Source organism: Odocoileus virginianus, chromosome 4 (assembly GCF_023699985.2).
Source record: "Odocoileus virginianus isolate 20LAN1187 ecotype Illinois chromosome 4, Ovbor_1.2, whole genome shotgun sequence".
NCBI classification, from domain to species: Eukaryota; Metazoa; Chordata; class Mammalia; order Artiodactyla; family Cervidae; genus Odocoileus; species Odocoileus virginianus.
Genome location: NC_069677.1, coordinates 50,244,728 through 50,263,604, shown reverse-complemented (window position 1 = coordinate 50,263,604; position 18,877 = coordinate 50,244,728). Strand labels below are relative to the sequence as shown.

The 18,877-nt window shown below is 36.3% G+C and overlaps 1 protein-coding gene across 5 annotated transcripts in view; it reads left to right on the top strand.

Annotated features, from left to right (window-relative positions):
• Positions 1-18,877, top strand: part of LEKR1 (leucine, glutamate and lysine rich 1) — a 202,074-nt gene that overhangs the window by 56,459 nt on the left and 126,738 nt on the right. For all 5 annotated transcript variants that reach the window (XM_070466525.1, XM_070466528.1, XM_070466526.1 and 2 more), the window contains one exon: positions 13,385-13,504. In XM_070466525.1, coding sequence (XP_070322626.1) covers positions 13,385-13,504 — 120 coding nt within the window. The remainder of the gene's footprint in view (positions 1-13,384; positions 13,505-18,877) is intronic.

Sequence of the window (18,877 nt, the reverse complement as noted above, 5' to 3'; positions counted from 1 at the left end):
CTGTGAAAGTGCTGCACTCAATATGCCAGCAAATCTGGAAACCTCAGCAGTGACCACAAGACTGGAAAAGGTTAGTTTTCATTCCAATCCCTAAGAAAGGCAATGCCAGAGAATGCTCAAACCATACCTTTACATCTAAATAAATAAATGGGTCTGGTGTGGTATAATGCATATAGCATATAGTAGACGTGTAGTACATACTTTGCTTCCCTGATAGCTCGGTTGGTAAAGAATCTGCCTGCAATGCAGAGACCCTGGTTCGATTCCTGGGTCACAAAGATCCCCTGGAGAAGGGGAAGGCTACCCACTCCAGTATTCTGGCCTGGAGATTTCCATCGACTACAGTCCGTGGGGTCACAAAGAGTAGGACACGACTGAGTGATTTTCACTAATACATACTTTAAACTGAATTACTTTTATCCTTCTGTTTTCTCCCTAGTGTAATTACAGTTTTATCAGAAGATACAAATAGTGAGATTCTGTCAGATATTCTCTTTTCCTTTTATTGAAACAAGATTACTATTTCAAACCTAGAGTGGGAAGAAAAGGAAGCCTTAAATTTTAGTGATTCTTTGAACATCTTATAGTTGTATGTGCTATTTCTGGAAGCTCACCTATAGCTCTCTTGAACCTCTTCAAAGAAAAGTAGATGTTAGACTAGTGTTAAAACAACTAAAGTAATCTAATGATATTTTGGGGCAGATTAATAAATGGGTTATCTTGTTGTGTTTCAGTTGCATTCATTTTTCATTGTTCCAAATGTTAATATGTAGATAATTTGTTGCTCTATTACCTATTCTTTAACAAAAATTAACTCTCTTATTTTTTCTATACACATTATGGAATATTTGGAAAGTAAAAAGTAGGAAATTCCCTGGCAGCCCAGTGGTTTGGACTCTGCACTTCCACCACAAGGGACACAGATTCGCTCCCTGATCAGGAGAATAAGAACCTGACAAGCCACACAGCAAGGCCAAAAAAAAGAAAAGAAAAGAAAAAATAGATGAAAAAGATTGCTGTTTATTTTACTTCCTGTGATAGCTGATATTAACTTTTGAAGTCAGTTTCCTCTTTTAAAATATATTCATTATATTACTCCCCAAAACTTTAAAACTCACATTTAAAAAAGTATGTTTTAATGAGAAAAGAGATTTAGAAGCTCTTTGTTGTTTTCTATAAGAATTCTAATAAAAGTTTTAAAATAATCTTTTACAGATATTTTGCTATTACAGGATAAAATTAATAAATGTAGTTTAGCTAAGGGACAAACATATAATTAAATGTTACCGAGAACATCCTGAACAGCACGTTGAGACTTATTGAAATTGAATTTCTAAGAATTGTTATATATGTTCGAACCACCAACAGTAAAGAAAGAAAACAACCAATTGAGCAACCATCCCCTTACCAGAGTAGCTGTATGTTCCTATGTTTGGAGAACAACAGCTTTTTTTTTTTTTTCCATTTATTTTTATTAGTTGAAGGCTAATTACTTCACAACATTGCAGTGGGTTTTGTCATACATTGACATGAATCACCCATGGAGTTACATGTAGTCCCCATCCCGATCCCCCCCCTCCACCTCCCTCTCCCCCCGATCCCTCTGGGTCTTCCCAGTGCACCAGACCCCAGCACTTGGCTTTTATCCCTTCTCTCAAAGTGCTAATAGAGATCAACTTTTCACTAATACCAGCATTAAGAATGCAAATTATATTCCCTGTTAACCTATTGAATGATGTATAGCTTATATTGTAAAAATTTTCCTAGTCAAAGACATATTCAATTATTTTTATTGTTTATATAGTTTTTAAAACATTTAATTTTGCAATCTGATATCTTGATTTTTTAAAATCCAGCACCAAAATTTAAGCATATTTCTGTGTTATTACACACACCTGCTATAAAATTATTTCTAATGACTAATACTCCATTGAATAAATTAATAAATCACTTTCCTACCAAACATTTGTGTTACTCTCAAAATTTTGCTACTGAAAATTATCGTGGTGATTGGCTTTCTTCAAAGCCAAAGAAAACAAAAACGTTTTCTGTTTTAAGACCTTTTTTTGAAATTAATTTATGACTGTACTTGCTGTGCAGGGGCTTTCTCTAGTTACGGCGAGCAAGGGCTGCTCTTCATTGCAGTGCACCAGCTTCCCATCTGGGGACTTCTTTTGTTGCGGAGCACAGAATCTAGGTGCATGGGCCTCAGTAATTGTAGCATGCAGGTTCTGTAGTTGCCGTATGCAGCTCTAGGGCACATGGGCTTCAGTTGTGGCACACAGGCTCCATAGTTGTGGCTCATGGGCTCAGTGGTTATGGAACATGGGCTTAGTTGCTTTCTAGCACGTGGAATCTTCCTGGACCAGGGATTGAACCTGTGACCCCAGCATTGGCAGGCAGATTCCTATCCACTATAGCACCAGGGAAGTTCTAAGAATTATTTCTTACTGCTGAATCCCAGCAGTGGAATTCCTGGGTCAAAGAATATGAATATTTTAAGCTACTAATCCATAGTTTCAAAATGTGTTACAAAAACATATAAAATTTTACACTTCCAGAAATGGTGTAAGAGAATGCTGTTTCATTATAACTTGCCAATATTAGATATACTCACTTTTGTTAAATCTTTGTTAATTTATTAGATTAAAATATTTGTTCCATTTTTATTTCTCTGACTTCTAGTGATGTACATTAAAAAAATTTTTTTTTTACTCAATATTTATTTTCTCTGGTTTGCTTATTTATTGTCATTTGCTTATGTATATGTTTTTTATTCTTGAGGATTGGTATAAACCATTTGGTCCTCAAACACTATTAGTTAAGACTCTTGGTTGTAAGAGATTAAAATCTAGCTTGAACTAACATAGGCAGAAAGTGTTTAATAGATCATAGATTTTAAGGAAAATTTGAACAGTGAAAGGATCTATGAAGCTAGGCTTCAGGAATAACCTGAACAAAGACATGACCACCCCTAAGATTTTCCTTTTTTTGATCTTTCATTTCTACTTTTCTTTGTATTTTGCCTTTATTCTCTTAACCTGCAGATTGTATTTTTTTACTTAAAGGAAAAGTTGTTGCCCACAGTGCCTAAGTTTTCATTCTTAAGAGGGACTGCCTGCTGTTACACAGCCATAGGACACAGCCCAAGAAAACAATGCTGGATAAGAGTTCCGACCCGGTTTGAGGCAGAGATTTCTTCCCCTAAGCCGATGGGGCTGGGTCAGAGAGCAGGGAAACGTCTGGGGCAGTCCTATGAATGGCTGAGACTGTAAGAGCGGAGTGGAAGGAAGCAGTTTATTGCATAAAAAGCACTGGTGACTCTCAAAAGGAAAGAATCACATTAGGTGGGCAAAATAGCAGGTAACTACTGTTAGTAAACGAAAAAAGAGGATATCCAAGGATTTTATATTCTTGTTCATCCTTTAGCGTTGGTTAATCAATAGAAGAATATTTATCAATGCCTACTATGCTACTAAAACTTCTTGGAGAGAACAGTTAGGGAAGTGAGAAACATAAGTTCTTACATTAAAGAATAAATAGATAATTTTTATTTAGAGTAATTTTAAGTGATGATGAAAGTGAAAGTGTTAGTCACTCATTTGTGTCTGACTCTTTATGAGTCCCTGGACTGTAGCCCATCAGGTTCCTCTCTCCATGGAATTCTCCAGGAAAGAATACTTGGAATGGGTTGCCATGCCCTCCTCCAGGGGATCTTCCCAACCTAGGGAGTGAACCCAGGTCTCCTGCATTGCAGGCAGAGTCTTTACCGTCTGAGCCAGCAGAGAGGCCCATCATGTAAAACTGAGTTTTACATGAGTAATGTGATTTTATTAAGAACACTTTAAAAACAAAGGAGATTTCAGTTTTTCTCTAAATTGTCTTTTATTTCTTTACTTTCAAGAAAAATACAGTAAAACATTTTCCCTTCCCTTCAATCTCGTGAAGTGTATACATCAACTCTAAAATACGAGTCCTGGCTTTTTATTAAGTCAGGGTTAAGAGTGACTTCCCTGGTGGCTCAGATGGTAAAGCATCTGTCTACAATGCAGGAGACCTGAGTTTGATCCCTGAGTGGGGACGATCTCCTGGAGAAGGAAATGGCAACCCACTCCAGTATTCTTGCCTGGAAAATTCCATGGACGGAGGAGCCTGGTAGGCTACAGTCCATGGGGTCTCAAGGAGTCAGACATGACTGAGTGACTTCACTTTCACTTTCACGAGTTTTAACGTGTTTCTTCACTAGTGTCTTCCCTGATAGCTCAGTTGGTAATGAATCCACCTGCAATGCAGTAGACCCCCATTCAATTCCTGTGCTGGGAAGATTCACTGGAAAAGGGGTAGGCAACCCACTCCAGTATTCTTGGGCTTCCCTTGTGGCTCAGCTGATAAAGAATCCACCTGCAATGTGGGAGACCTGGGTTCAATCCCTGGGTTGGGAAGATCCCCTGGATAAGGGAAAGGCTACCTACGCCAGTAATCTGGCCTGGAGACTTCCATGGACTGTATATAGTCCATGGGGTTGCAAAGACATGACTGAGCCACTTTCACTTTCTGTACTAGTGAAACATCATATTTAGTCAAGCAAATTGTTTTAATAGACTCTCTGCATATTAAAGAGGCCAGGGGGAAAATAAATGAAAAAGACTGAATAAAACTCACATGAGGTTAATTTAGCAAGCAATGTTGATTCAGTACAATGCAAGATACCTTTCTCTCACCATGTTGGGAGAGGGTGGGGAGAGACAGAGACAGAGAGGAAAGGAAAGAGGAGGGAATGAATATGAATGTGTTTTAGATTTTAGACATTAGACTTTTAATATTAGACTTAATATTAAACTTTTGAGAGCCTTCCCTATTAGCAAAGCTAGATATTCCTGATCCTTAACTCAATAAGGCAAGGATGTTTCAGGAGTCAAACTATTAAGGAGCGCATTGTACAGGGTCAACGTGCAACACACTGGTCATAGCAAACACCTTCTTCCAACAACACAAGAGAAGACTCTACACATGGACATCATCAAATGTTCAATACTGAAATCAGATTGATTATATTCTTTGCAGCCAAAGATGGAGAAACTCTATACAGTTAGCAAAAATAAGACCAGGAGCTGACTGTGGCTCAGATCATGAACTTCTTATTGCCAAATTCAGACTTAAATTGAAGAAAGTAGGGAAAAGCACTAGAACATTTAGGTATGACCTAAATCAAATCCCTTATGATTGTACAATGGAAGTGAGAAATAGATTCAAGGGATTAGGTCTGAGAGACAGAGTGCCTGAAGAACTATGGACAGAGGTTTGTGACATTGTACAGGAGGCAGTGATCAAGACCATCTCCAAGAAAAAGAAATGTAAAAAGGCAAAACAAAATGGTTGTCTGATGACACATTACAAATAACTGATAAAGAAGAGAAGCTAAAGGCAAAGGAGAAAAGGAAAGATATATCCATCTGAATGCAGAGTTCCAAAGAATAGCAAGGAGAGAGAAGAAAACCTAGGAAAGACTAGAGATCTATTCAATAAAATTAGAGATACCAAGGGAACATTTCATGCAAAGATGGGCTCAATAAAGGACAGAAATGGTATGGACCTAGCAGAAGCAGAAGATATTAAGAAGAGGTGGCAAGAACACAGAAGAGCTGTACCAAAAAGATCTTCATGACCCAGATGACCATGATGGTGTGATCACTCACCTAGAGCCAGACATCCTGGAATGTGAAGTCAAGTGGGCCTTAGAAAGCATCATTACGAGCAAAGCTAGTGGAGGTGATGGAATTCCAATTGAGCTATTTCAAATCCTAAAGATGATGCTGTGAAAGTGCTGCACTCAATATGCCAGCAAATCTGGAAACCTCAGCAGTGACCACAGGACTGGAAAAGGTCAGTTTTCATTCCAATCCCAAAGAAAGGCAATGCCAAAGAATGCTCAAACTACTGCACAATTGCACTCATCTCACACACTAGCAAAGTAATGCTCAAAATTCTCCAAGCCAGCCTTCAGCAGTACGTGAACCAAGAACTTCCAGGTATTCAAACTGGTTTTAGAAAAGGCAGAGGAACCAGAGATCAAATTGCCAACATGCACTGGATCATCGAAAAAGCAAGAGAGTTCAAAAGAAACTTATACTTTTGCTTTACTGACTATGCCAAAGCCTTTGACTATATGGATTGCAAAAAACTGTGGACAATTCTTAAAGAGATGGGAGTACCAGACCACCTGACCTGCCTCCTGAGAAATCTGTATGCAGGTCAAAAAGCAACAATTAGGACTGGACATGGAACAACAGACTGGTTCCAAATCAGGAAAGGAGTAGGTCAAGGCTGTATATTGTCATCCTGCTTGTTTAACTTATATGCAGAGTACATCATGGGAAATGCTGGGTTGGATAAAGCACAAGCGGGAATCGAGATTGCTGGGAGAAATATCAATAACCTCAGCTATGCAAATGACACCACCCTTATGGCAGAAAGCAAAGAGGAACTGAAGAGCCTCTTGATCAAAGTGAAAGAGGAGAGTGAAAGAACTATCTTAAAACTCGATGTTCACAAAACTAAGATCATGGCACTTGGTACCATCACTTCATGGCAAATAGATGGGGAAACAGTGACAGAATTCATTTTCTTGGGCTCCAAAATCACTGCAGATGGTGACTGCAGCCATGTAATTAAAAGACGCTTGCCCCTTGGAAGAAAAGCTGTGACCAACCTAGACAGCATATTAAAAAGCAGAGACATTACTTTGCCAACAAAGGTTCATCTAGTCAAAGCTCTGGTTTTTCCAGTAGTCACGTGTGGATGTGAGACTTGGACTATAAAGAAAGCTGAGTGCCAAAGAATTGTTGCTTTGAACTGTCGTGTTGGAGAAGACTCTTGAGAGTCCCTTGGACTGCAAGGAGATCCAACCAGTCCATCCTAAAGGAGATCAGTCCTTAATATTCATTGGAAGGACTGATGCTGAAGCTGAAGCTCCAATACTTTGGCCACATGATGTGAAGAACTGACTCACTGGAAAACTCCTTGATGCTGGGAAAGATTGCAGTGGGAGGAGAAGGGGCTGAAAGAGGATGAGATTGTTGGCTGGCATCACCAGCATGATGGACATGAGTCTGAATAGGCTCCAGGATTTGGTATGGACAGGGAAGCCTGGTGTGCTGCAGTCCATGGGGTCACAAAGAGTCTTACATGACTGAGCAACTGAACTGAACCGAACCAGGGTAATGACTCTTCAGGATAAAAGTAAAACTACTTTAGCAGAAGATATATTTTGATAATCAAGTTAGAACTTTTGTAGTAAGATATAAATATCACACTAATTTTTTAAAATAAAAGCAACAGAATGCCACGCAAGAGGAAATTGTGTTCACAAATAATTTTGTCTTAAATATTGCTACTTTTCTATACAGTAGAACTTATATGTTAGTTACATTTCTGATCTTGTGTAATCTCTTGTTGACATTTTTGAAGTTGCCATAGGTCCTGATAATAGGTAAAGGAGCTTGGGTTCTGCCTCTGGGGTTTTACAGAGTGCTTATGACTTTTCTCTGCAAAATAAGAATTCTTTATAGTTTAATTGAATCCTACGTGATTTACCTACCTACGTACGTGGGCTTCCCACTCTCATTGTCTGTTTTCTGGAAAGGTAATGTAATTTTCTGGATGCATTTAGATAGTGATTGATTCCAATAGAGTGGTTACAGCAGCCACTTCTTGGTAGTCATATGTCAATGTCTAAAATCCATTTCCCAAGAACTCTTGAAGTACTATCTTGTTTTGATTGATTTCTCTGTTGCAATTCTAATTTTTCCCTTGATAGTTAAATGCCTTTGCCTGTCAGATCTTGGTAGGACACAATCCTGAAAATCCTCCGCTCTATTTTGTTCTTACCTTGAATTTCCATCTGTCATCTCAGATTGCTGCAAAACCAGTTTGATGGAAAGACTAAAAATAAGTGAATCCTTAGAGCCAAGAGCTTGACAAAAAGGAGTTTAGCTTTCAGGTGGTAAATTATCCGATGATGTGATTGGCTTTCTTGTTGTCTTTTCTAAAGCGTTTGACTATGTAATGGAGGGAAGTTAAAGGACATTTAAAAGTATTTTCCTTTAGAATATTTTCATTATGAATAATGCTGATAATGATCCAAATGAAAATATGTAAGAAGAGACAATAATACCTTTCCCAAATTTGTTTTACAACTCTGTGATTCTTACCACAATCCATTTTAATCAAGTTGGTTAAGGGAAAAACTGGAAAATAGATAAGGATAATAACTATGTTGTTCTCATAGTTGCATTGGCAAGAGGGTTATAATGCAAGTCATCTAACTCCCAGTACAGGACTCTGTCCACTACAACATGCTGTTAGTCTTACTGTTTTCAGGAACACCCTCTGACTAGACAACAGCATGTCCTCACATCAGTCAATATAGTGTTCAAGTTCCATGCAGAATTATGACTCTTAGAGAAATCCATGTGCTTGCAATACTACATATTGGATTACAATATTTTATGAATTATTTATTTCATAAACTTAATATAATGTATACAATAAAAGTGAACATTAATACATTTCATGCATGTCATTTTTAGCCATATCAGTTTGAAAAAAGTAAAGTAGCGTTAGCAAAGACAAAACAAAGTGAACTAATGTGACCTAACTTCTCAGGGAGTATTGTCAGAGGGCTTGAGATGTGATTTACAAGTAATATTCATTTGGGGAATATGACGTTATAAAGTTTTAATGTGTATTTTTTTTTCCTAATTACAAATAGGAAAATGTAAAAAAAAAGTCTTCAAGTTCTTTTTAAAAAGTATTTATTTATTTATTTTTGGCTGGGCTGGGTGTTTGTTGCTTTCTTTCTTTCTTTGTGTGTATCAGCTTTCTCTCGTTGCGGTGAGCTGCTCTTCACTGTGGCGTGCGGGCTTCTCGTGATGCTGGCTTCTCTTGTTGGGAGCACAGTCTCTAGGCACACAGTCTTCAGTAGTCGCAGCACACAGGCTCAGTAGTTGTGAGCTGACTCGTGGGCTGAGTTGCTCTGCGGCATATGGACTCTTCCTGGACCAGTGATCAAACCTGTGTCTCCGGCATTGGCAGGGGGCCTCCCATCCCTTGAACCACTAGGGAAGTCCTAGAATTCTTTTCTGGGTAAATCTTAATAGCTGCAATGGGCTTTTTAAAAGAATTTAATTTTTTACACAATTTTAAAGGTTGTACTCTATTTACAGTTATTATAAAATATTGGCTATATTCCCCATGTTTTATTAAGGAATGTTTATACAAATTGCATTTAATCCCAAAATATACTAATGAGGTTAAATTTTTTTCAAATATTTCTGGACTTTTTAACCTATTTATCAACCTCAGATAAATACATATAATGAGATTAGGTGCTTTTTAAATTCTAATTTTATTTTCTTTTTATAAACTTTTATTGAAGCGTAGCATAGATAAGAGAAAAATACACAAATAAAATACAAGTACAGCTAAAGCTAAATTTCACAAAGTGAGTTTCTCATGTAATCAGCACCCAGATCATGAAACTGAACATTGACATCCCCCTAGAAGCCCTCTTGTACTCAGTCACCCACTTAGAGGAAACTAGCCTTGACTTATAACACCATGGATTAATTTTGCCTATATTTGAACTTTATGTAAATGGAACCATAGGGTGTGTATTCTTTTGTCTAATTTTCCTTACTTAGCTTTATGTTTGCAAGACGTGTCCCATCTTGTTATGGGTAACTGCTGTTCGTTCATTCTTATTGCTGTTCAGTTTTCCATGGTATAAATATGCCATGATGGATTTATCCATTCTGCTGTGAATAAGCATTTGACTATTCACACTTTGGGGCTATTAAAATCAATGCTGCCATGAACATTTTTATGCATGTCTTTGGTAAACATTTGAGCACATTTTTCTATTGGATATGTACCAGGTGTGGAAATTCTGGGTCATGGCATTACATTTATGGCCAGGCTTCATAGATCCTACTATTTAGTCAAAGTAGTTGTGTAATGTACATTCACACAAGGAGTGTTTGGAAACTCTTGTTGATCTATACATTACAACTTGCTTTTTGTTTTTTTGTTGTTACGTCTTGGCATTCTTTCCATGACAGGACATAAAGATCTACTTAATTCTTTTCTTTAAATATAGTATTCCATAGGAACATAGGTTACTTAATGTTTCTCTAATGCTGACCATGAAGGTGTTTCATTTTTGCTATATAAAAATAGCATAACTTCTAAAATTTAACATATATCCACCTTTTTACAACATAGTTTGTAACACAGATACATTCACATGTACAAATTATTCATTAAATATATACACATGATTTTATAACTTTTTATTTTGAAATAATTTTAGACTTATAGAAAGTTGCAAAAATAGTACAGCACTTTCTCATATACCAAGCCTCTCCAATGTTAACACCTTCCATAAATGTGATACAATTATAAAAACTAAGAAGTTAGCATTGGTATAATACTATTAACTAACCTACAGATTTTGTTTGATTTTATCAGTTTTTCCACTGACATCTTTTTGTCCAGTCCATGATTCAATTTGGGTTCACTGTTTGCATTTAGACCTCATATCTTTTTAATCTTCTTTGATCTGTGACAGTTCCTAAGTCTTTCTTTGTCTTTTGTGACTGGAGGTTTTTGAAGAGAACTGATCAGTTGTTTTGTAGAATCCCCTCAATTTGGGTTTGTCTGATGTTTACCCATAATTTTATAGAGATTATTAATTTTTTAGCAAGAATACTACAGAAATGATGTGCCCTTTCCAGTGTATCAAGTTATAGTGTATATAACCTCAATATGTTTTTTTACAGATGATGTTAAAACTTGATCACTTGGCTGAGGTGGTGTTTCCAGCTTCCTCCACTGAAAAATTATTTTTCCCTTTATAATTAATAAATATTTGGGGGTAGAAAATTTGAGAATATTCAAATATTCTATTTCTCCTTAAACTTTCACCTACTTTTTACCATAGATTTTGCTTACAACAGCTATTATTGTTCTCTTCTAATGCTTTTTCTTTTTCTCATTCCTTCTATATTTTTTAATGAGTTTTTCTGTAAGGAACAACTGTTTCTTCTCTCCCTATTTAACTATTAAATTATTTGTTAATGTCATTATGGGTTTATTTACTTTTATTTTGTTATTTTGTTATTTTGTTATTGGGTTATAATCCAATATTACGGTTATATGTTTTGTTGCTCAGTCATTCCAGTTCAGTCATTAGGAGCTCTTTCACATGTCACCTGTGTCCTTTCAACATGCCTCTGTCTGCCCTTGAACTCTTCCTTACTTTCTGGCATCATAAAATGTACTAGGCTCATCTTAAATTTTTCCTGCTCCACCCCTGCCAATGCAGGAGATGTAATGGACATGGGTTATATATGTTTGTCCTGTATTTTCCAAGTCTCCTGTAAATATGTTATCATACTTTCATAATTTAAAAAAAGTTTTAAAATACCAGATTATATAAAAATAAACATGTAGAGAAAAAAATGTGATCATGGCATAACATGTAGCACACTAGTGAAGAATAATATTAACACTAGATAGAAAGATTATTTTAACTATATTGGGAGGATGAGAGGAGGAAGGCTCTGTGTGTGTGTGGTGTGTGTGTGTGTATGTATGTCTCTGTAGGTGTGTAGGTATGTATAGGAGGGTTAATTCTTTTTAGGATTGTGTTAGAGACTGCAAGCTACCCATCCCAATATACATTCTTCCTTCTTCCTTTGTAATAGAACTGTGGATATATGTGGGGGTTAATCTTTCCAGTTAAATGATTACATTTTTCAGATTTACTTTCAGCTAGGTACAGTCAGATGTCTAGGTTCAGCAGAAGTATACAGAGGTACTTCCAGGAAATCTCCTTGAAAGGGACAGAGGAGCCTTCTACTGCTGGTGGTCTGGAATAGGAAAGTAATGGTCAGTGTTTTTGTCATTATCATAGACCATGAGAATAATGAACACACACCAATTGTAGTAGACCAGAGAGATGAAAGGATCCTGGGGCTGTAATGATACACTCAAGCTATCATATATCAGCATTGGACTGGCTACCAATATGTTCATCTTATGTAAGATAATATACTTCTGTATATTTAAGTCATCATATTCAGGTCTCAGTTAAGTAGCAGAACCAGATCTTAACTGATTTGTAATTCACTAGGTAATATCTAAAATGAAATTTAAGAAATAACAGTGTAAGTATGTTATTTAATAATGTAGAGGTAAATACAAGAAGAAAAAAGTTGAAAGTTGTTATTTTTGGCAGTAAAAATTGGGGTAAAAGCAAATGATTAATATTTTTTCTAACTCAGTAATATTTGACACTTATGTACATGTATTACTTTGATAAAAGTTAAACTATTTGTTTAGGTACATTTTAATTAGTATTTCAAGTAAAAATATGTCTTCATTGCAAAAATTCAAACAATACAAAAGATAAAGAGTACAGGTTATGCTTCCCTTCAAGATTTGTTGCATTTCTCCTGCCTGTCAATTCTACTCTCTCCCCAGGGATATTGGCTATTTAGCATGTTTCTCTCTATACTTTTTCTATACACTCACTTTGCCTATATAAGAGGCATAGTTTTCTCCTTTTATTTATTTTTATTAAAAGTGGATTTAAGGTTTTAAAATTTTTATTGGAGTATAGTTGATTTATGATCTTGTGTTAGTTTCATGTGTACAGAAAATGAATCAGTTGCACATATACATATATCCACTCACTTCTAAATATTATTTTCCAGTATAACCATTAAGAATATTGAGTAGAAGTCCTTGTGCTGTGCACAGATTTGTATTAGGTTCTTATTAGTTATTTACTGAGATGGCCAAAATGTTCACTCAGGTTTTTCCATAAGATGATATGGAAAAACCTAAATTAATGTTTTAGCCAACCCAATATTCTTTATACAGTACTGTGTATATGTCAATCCCAATCTCCCAGTTTATTTCTTCCCCTCCTCATTCCCTGGTAACCATATGTTTGTCTTCTATATCTATGACTCTGCTTCTGTTCTGTAACTAAGTTCATTTATACCCTTTTTTTACATTCCACGTATAAGTGATAGCATATTTGTCTTTCTGTGTCTGACTTCACTCAGAATGACAATTTCTAGGTCCATCCATGTTGGTGCAAATGGCATTATTTTGTTCTTTTTTATGACTGAGTAATATTCCATGTATATTGTACCACATCTTCATCCATTCCTCTGCTGATGGACATTTAGGTTGCTTCCATGTCCTGGCTATTGTAAATAGTGCTGCAATGAAAAAAACTGGTTATAAATTTGTATAAAGTACTGATGAGGAAATATTTAGATTTATAATAGTTGTTATTTATTTATATTTTTAGGATTCAAGATACAAGCATGAAGTTAAAAAGTTACCAAGATGAATTTCAGAGGGTACAGAAAGAATTGAGTCAGTTGCAAGATGAGTTAAAAACTAAACAAAAACAATCACAAATCTTCAGGTAAGATTATCTTCAAAAAATTGGAAGTTATAGTATTGAAAAGATGCACTCATTTAATAGTTTAGAGACATTCAAACACATTTTAATAATATAGTTTCTGTTTTTATATAGCTTAATATTATAGTGTTGTTAAAAAATGTAAACACTGTTTTTAAGCTATCATCTCCACTGAATATTTTCGCCAGTGACCTTTCTGGGGGGCTGAGGGGTGCGTGCTGAGCCCTTGCTGCCGTGTGGGAGCAGCTCATTGCAGCGGCTTCTGTCCTTGTGGGGCGAGGGCTCTAGAGCGCGCGTGGGCTTCAGTAGCTACGGCTTGTGAGCTCAGTAGTGTGTGGGGCACAGGCTTTGTTGCTCAGAAGAATGTGGGGTCTTCCCAGATCAGAAATTGAAGAACCATGCCCTCTGCGTTGGTAGGTGGATTCTTAACCACTGGACCACCAGGGAAATCCTGCCAATAACTTTTAAATCAGGCAAGCGCCTTGTTCTTATTTTGCAGGGACATTTAGAATGAAAGCACAGTAACAAATTCATTTTCCTCTTGACCAGTATTTCTTGGTGTATGTGATCTCCTAATAGTTCAATGACACGAGAAGAATAGATTGGAGAAATTTTCTAACTGGATAGTAATAGACTTCTAAATTTACAAGTGTCCAACATAGAAGGTGTTAAATCTGTTTTTATATAATCTTTGGAGGGTTTACAATAACTAAAGGTAAAACCCAACATTCTAAAGAAAGTAGGAAGTATTTTTAAAAAATAAATATATTGCAAATATAAGAAAGAATGATTAATTTTCAAATTGAGTAGCTTTTAACTCTTAGAAAAGTGGAATAAGTTAAATGAATATTACAAATAGACACAAGTTCAGGTTGACTAAAATAATATGTCGGGTGAATATTTTTAATATTCTTATTTTTTCCAAGCTACTAGTTATTATTAAGAATACTGTTCTGTTAAAAAAATGATCTGGCTAATAATTTATATGCAGTGTCTGGTGAAAACCTGTTAACCACCTATATTTCATTAATATCTTACACAAAACTGATGTTTGAATGAATGAATGAGTCTACTCACAAAACAGATGGCAACTTTCGTCATCAGAAATCTCTGCTTTTTCCTAGAAATCTATATTGAAACAGCAGGATACCACCCGGTGACCTCAACTCTCCATTTTAGTCAGGACCATCAGTATTCAATCTTGGCTCCAACAATAGCTTTGGCCCAAGTCTGCTAGGGAAACCCATTTTTTTAATCCACAAATGCCATTATGGATTGCAGGATTGACTACATTTCAAAGGTTAGACTAGGACTAGATTAGATAATTAATGCTTCTTCAGAATATTATGGACATTATGGACTGATACACTCAGTCTTTATTATTTATATTTTACATGTAATTTGAAGTATTTTAAATTCCTAAAGAAACTTATACATCTTTAAATGATATTTTTATTCTGTGTTCTAATTTTGTCATCATTTTACTGCTTATTTTTTCAAATGTTTTCAAAAGATCTATGATTTTTATATGAAAGTGAAAGTTAGTCACTTAGTTGTGTCCGACTTTTTGTGACCCCATGGACTGTAGCACACCAGGTTCGTCCATGGAATTCTCCAGGCAAGAATACTGGAGTGGGTTGCCATTTCCTTATATTTCTAGCTAAAAGATCACAAACTGGGAGTATGGGATCTGATTTATTTAAAAAGCAGCATACTAAAAATTTTGAAAGTAACCATATAACTAGACACAATGTAAATAAGTTTGTGACTGATGAATAAAGGTAATTACTGGTTTTATTAATGCTCTCAGTAGTAGGTACATTGCATGGGAAAAAGCAGTTAGGTGGAAATAAAGTCAAACCCAAAGTTGTAGAGTTCAGTTATTTTTCTGCCTTACTAAAGGCTCATTTTAAACTAGTTTACTGATTATTTAAAAAGTATCTACTAGAACATAAAACTTTGAGTTTGCTGTGGATAAAGAAAAGGAGCTTATAATCTTCTCTCTTAAAGTGGTAAGAAAAAGAAGCTTGAGCTTTAGCTACTCAGATGTAATCGTCTTTAGCTGTGGAACCCAAAAGGAACTTTCAAGAGATTAGTGAACTATGTCTTTGAGTCACTTTGCTCTTTTTAAATTACCCTCTCATTTGTTTAATCGCGATCGGGTTTAATCACCTAGCCTGCAGCCACGTGTCCTTCATGCTTTGCATTTCCCCTGGCATCATTTCCACCCTGTCTCTTGCAAAGGGGTGATGAGCAGGAGTAGCTGTGGTTCGCCTCAGTTGGCTCAGCACATCTGCTGTTCAGAGGAAAGTGTCTTTTGAGAATCGAAATTAACTTTTGAAAACCTGTAAAATAGATACTAAAAACCAGTATGAAATATAGGTATATTTCACTTTATGTAAAGAGGGAATGGCAACCCACTTCAGTATTCTTGCTTGGAGAACCCCATGGATAGAGGAACCTAGCAGGCTGTGGTCCACAGGGTTGCAGGGAGTTGGACACGACTGAAGCAACGCAGCATGCATGCATGTGTATAACTCCAATATTCCAAATCAATCTATATTTGAAATATTTTAGACTAATGCTTACTTTTAAAGGATTCTTATTGTGAATCTTCTGTAAATTGTTAGAAATACACTTATCCTTTAATTTTTCTTATTTGTAAATAAATTCAGAGTCTGTTATTTCTGAAATTTTCAAGCCAACTCCCCAAATCTCTCACTTTCATAACAACTCTTCAGCCACATGAAGACTTCTAGTATTTACTTTTTTTCTGATTCTCCCAACCATTTCTGACTTCTCTTTGTTTTCTACCCTTGATCCTGTAGTTAATAACCTAATATCTTTAAATAGCTTTTTAAGATATAAATTACATACTATAAAATCCACCAACTTTTAAGTGGATAATGTAATGATTTTTAGTAAACCTACTGAGTTGTGCAACCATTACCACTTCCAATATTAGAGTATTTGAGTCATCCTGAGGAGACCCATATGCCATTTGCAGTCAATCTCTGTGTTTACCACCAATCCTAGGCAATTACTTATCTTCTTCCTGTTTTTATAGATTTGTATTTTTCTGAACAATTCAGTTACATGGAATCCTACAATATGTGTTCTTTTATATCTGATATCTTTCACTGATATCTTTGATGTTCATCTATGCTGTATTTTTTCCTTTTCGTTGCTAAATAGTATTCCATTGTATGAATTTGCCACATTTTATTTTTATAAGTTGAGAGACATTTGTTAGCATTTATAGTTGAGAGACATTTGTATTGTTTCTGCTTGTTGGCAGAATACTGCTACTATAAACATGCACATACTTTGTGTGGATGTATGTTTCATTTCTTTTGCATAAATACCTAAGTTTCAATAATTCAGAATTATTGAGTTGTAAAGAACGCACTGGTCATAGCAAACAGCCTCTTCCAACAACACAAGAGAAGACTCTACACATGGACATCACCAGATGGTCAAGACCAAAATCAGATTGATTATATTCTTTGCAGCCAAAGATGGAGAAGCTCTATATAGTCAGCAAAAACAAGACCGGGAGCTGACTGTGGCTCAGATCATGAACTCCTTATTGCCAAATTCAGACTTAAATTGAGTAAAATAGGGAAACCACTAGACCATTCAGGTATAACCTAAATCAAATCCCTTATGATTATACAGTGTAAGTGAGAAATAGATTCAAGGGGCTAGATCTGATAGACAGAGTCCCTGATGAACTATGAATGGAGATTCATGACACTGTAGAGGAGACAGGGATCAAGACCATCACCAAGAAAAAGAAATGCAAAAAGCAAAACGGCTGTCTGAGGAGGCCTTACAAATAGCTGTGAAAAGAAGAGAAGTGAAAAGCAAAGGAGAAAAGGAAATATATGCCCATTTGAATGCAGAGTTCCAAAAAATAGCAAGGAGAGATAAGAAAGCCTTCCTCAGCGATCAATGCAAAGAAATAGAGGAAAACAACAGAATGTGAAAGACTAGAGATCTCTTCAAGAAATGTTCAAGGGAACATTTCATGTAAAGACGGGCTCAATAAAGGACAGAAATGGTAGGGACCTAACAGAAGCAGAAGATATTAAGAAGAGGTGGCAAGAATACACAGAAGAACTATACAAAAAAGATCTTCATGACCCAGATAATCACAGTGGTGTGATCACTCACCTAGAGTCAGACATCCTGGAATGTGAAGTCAAGTGGGCCTTAGGAAGTATCACTACAAACAAAGCTAGTGGAGGTGATGGAATTCCAGTTGAGCTATTTCAAGTGCTGAAAGATGATGCTATGAAAGTGCTGCACTCAATATGTCAGCAAATTTGGAAAACTCAGCAGTGGCCACAGGACTGGAAAAGGTCAGTTTTCATTCCAACCCCAAAGAAAGGCAATGCCGAAGAACACTCGAACTACCTGCCACACAATTGCACTCAGCTCACATGCTAGTAAAATAATGCTCAAAATTCTCCAAGCCAGGCTTCAGCAATACCTGAACTATGAACTTCCAGGTATTCAAGCTGGTTTTAGAAAAGGCAGAGGAACCAGAGATCAAATTGCCAACATTTGCTGTATCATCAAAAAAGCAAGAGAGTTCCGGAAAAACATATATTTCTGCTTTTTTGACTATGCCAACGCCTTTGAGTGTGTGGATCACAATAAACTGTGGAAAATTCTGAAAGAAATGGGAATACCAGACCACCCGACCTGGCTCTCGAGAGACCTGTATGCAGGTCAGGAAGCAACAGTTAGAACTGGACATGGAACAATAGACTGGTTCCAAATAGGGAAAGGAGTATGTCAAGGCTGTATATTGTCAACCTGCTTATTTAATCTATATGCAGAGTACATCATGAGAAATGCTGGGCTGAATGAAGCACAAGCTGGAATCAAGATTGCCAGGTGAAATATCAATAACCTCAGATATGCAGGTGACACCACCCTTAAAGCAGAAAGTGAAGAAGAACCAAAGAGCCTCTTGATGAAAGTGAAAGAGGAGAGTGAAAAAGTTGGCTTAAAGCTCAACATTCTTAAAACTAAGATCATGGAATCCAGTCCCATCACTTCATGGCAAATAGATGGGGAAACAGTGGAAACCGTGGCTGACTTTATTTTTCTGGGCTCCAAAATCACTGCAGATGGTGATTGCAACCATGAAATTAAGAGACGCTTACTCCTTGGAAGGAACGTTATGACCAACCTAGACAGAATATTAAAAAGCAGAGACATTACTTTGTCAACAAACGTCCATCTAGTCAAGGCTATGGTTTTTCCAGTGGTCATATATGGATGTGAGAGTTGGACTATAAAGAAAGCTGAGCACTGAAGAATTGATGCTTTGAACTGTGGTGTTGGAGAAGACTCTTGAGAGTC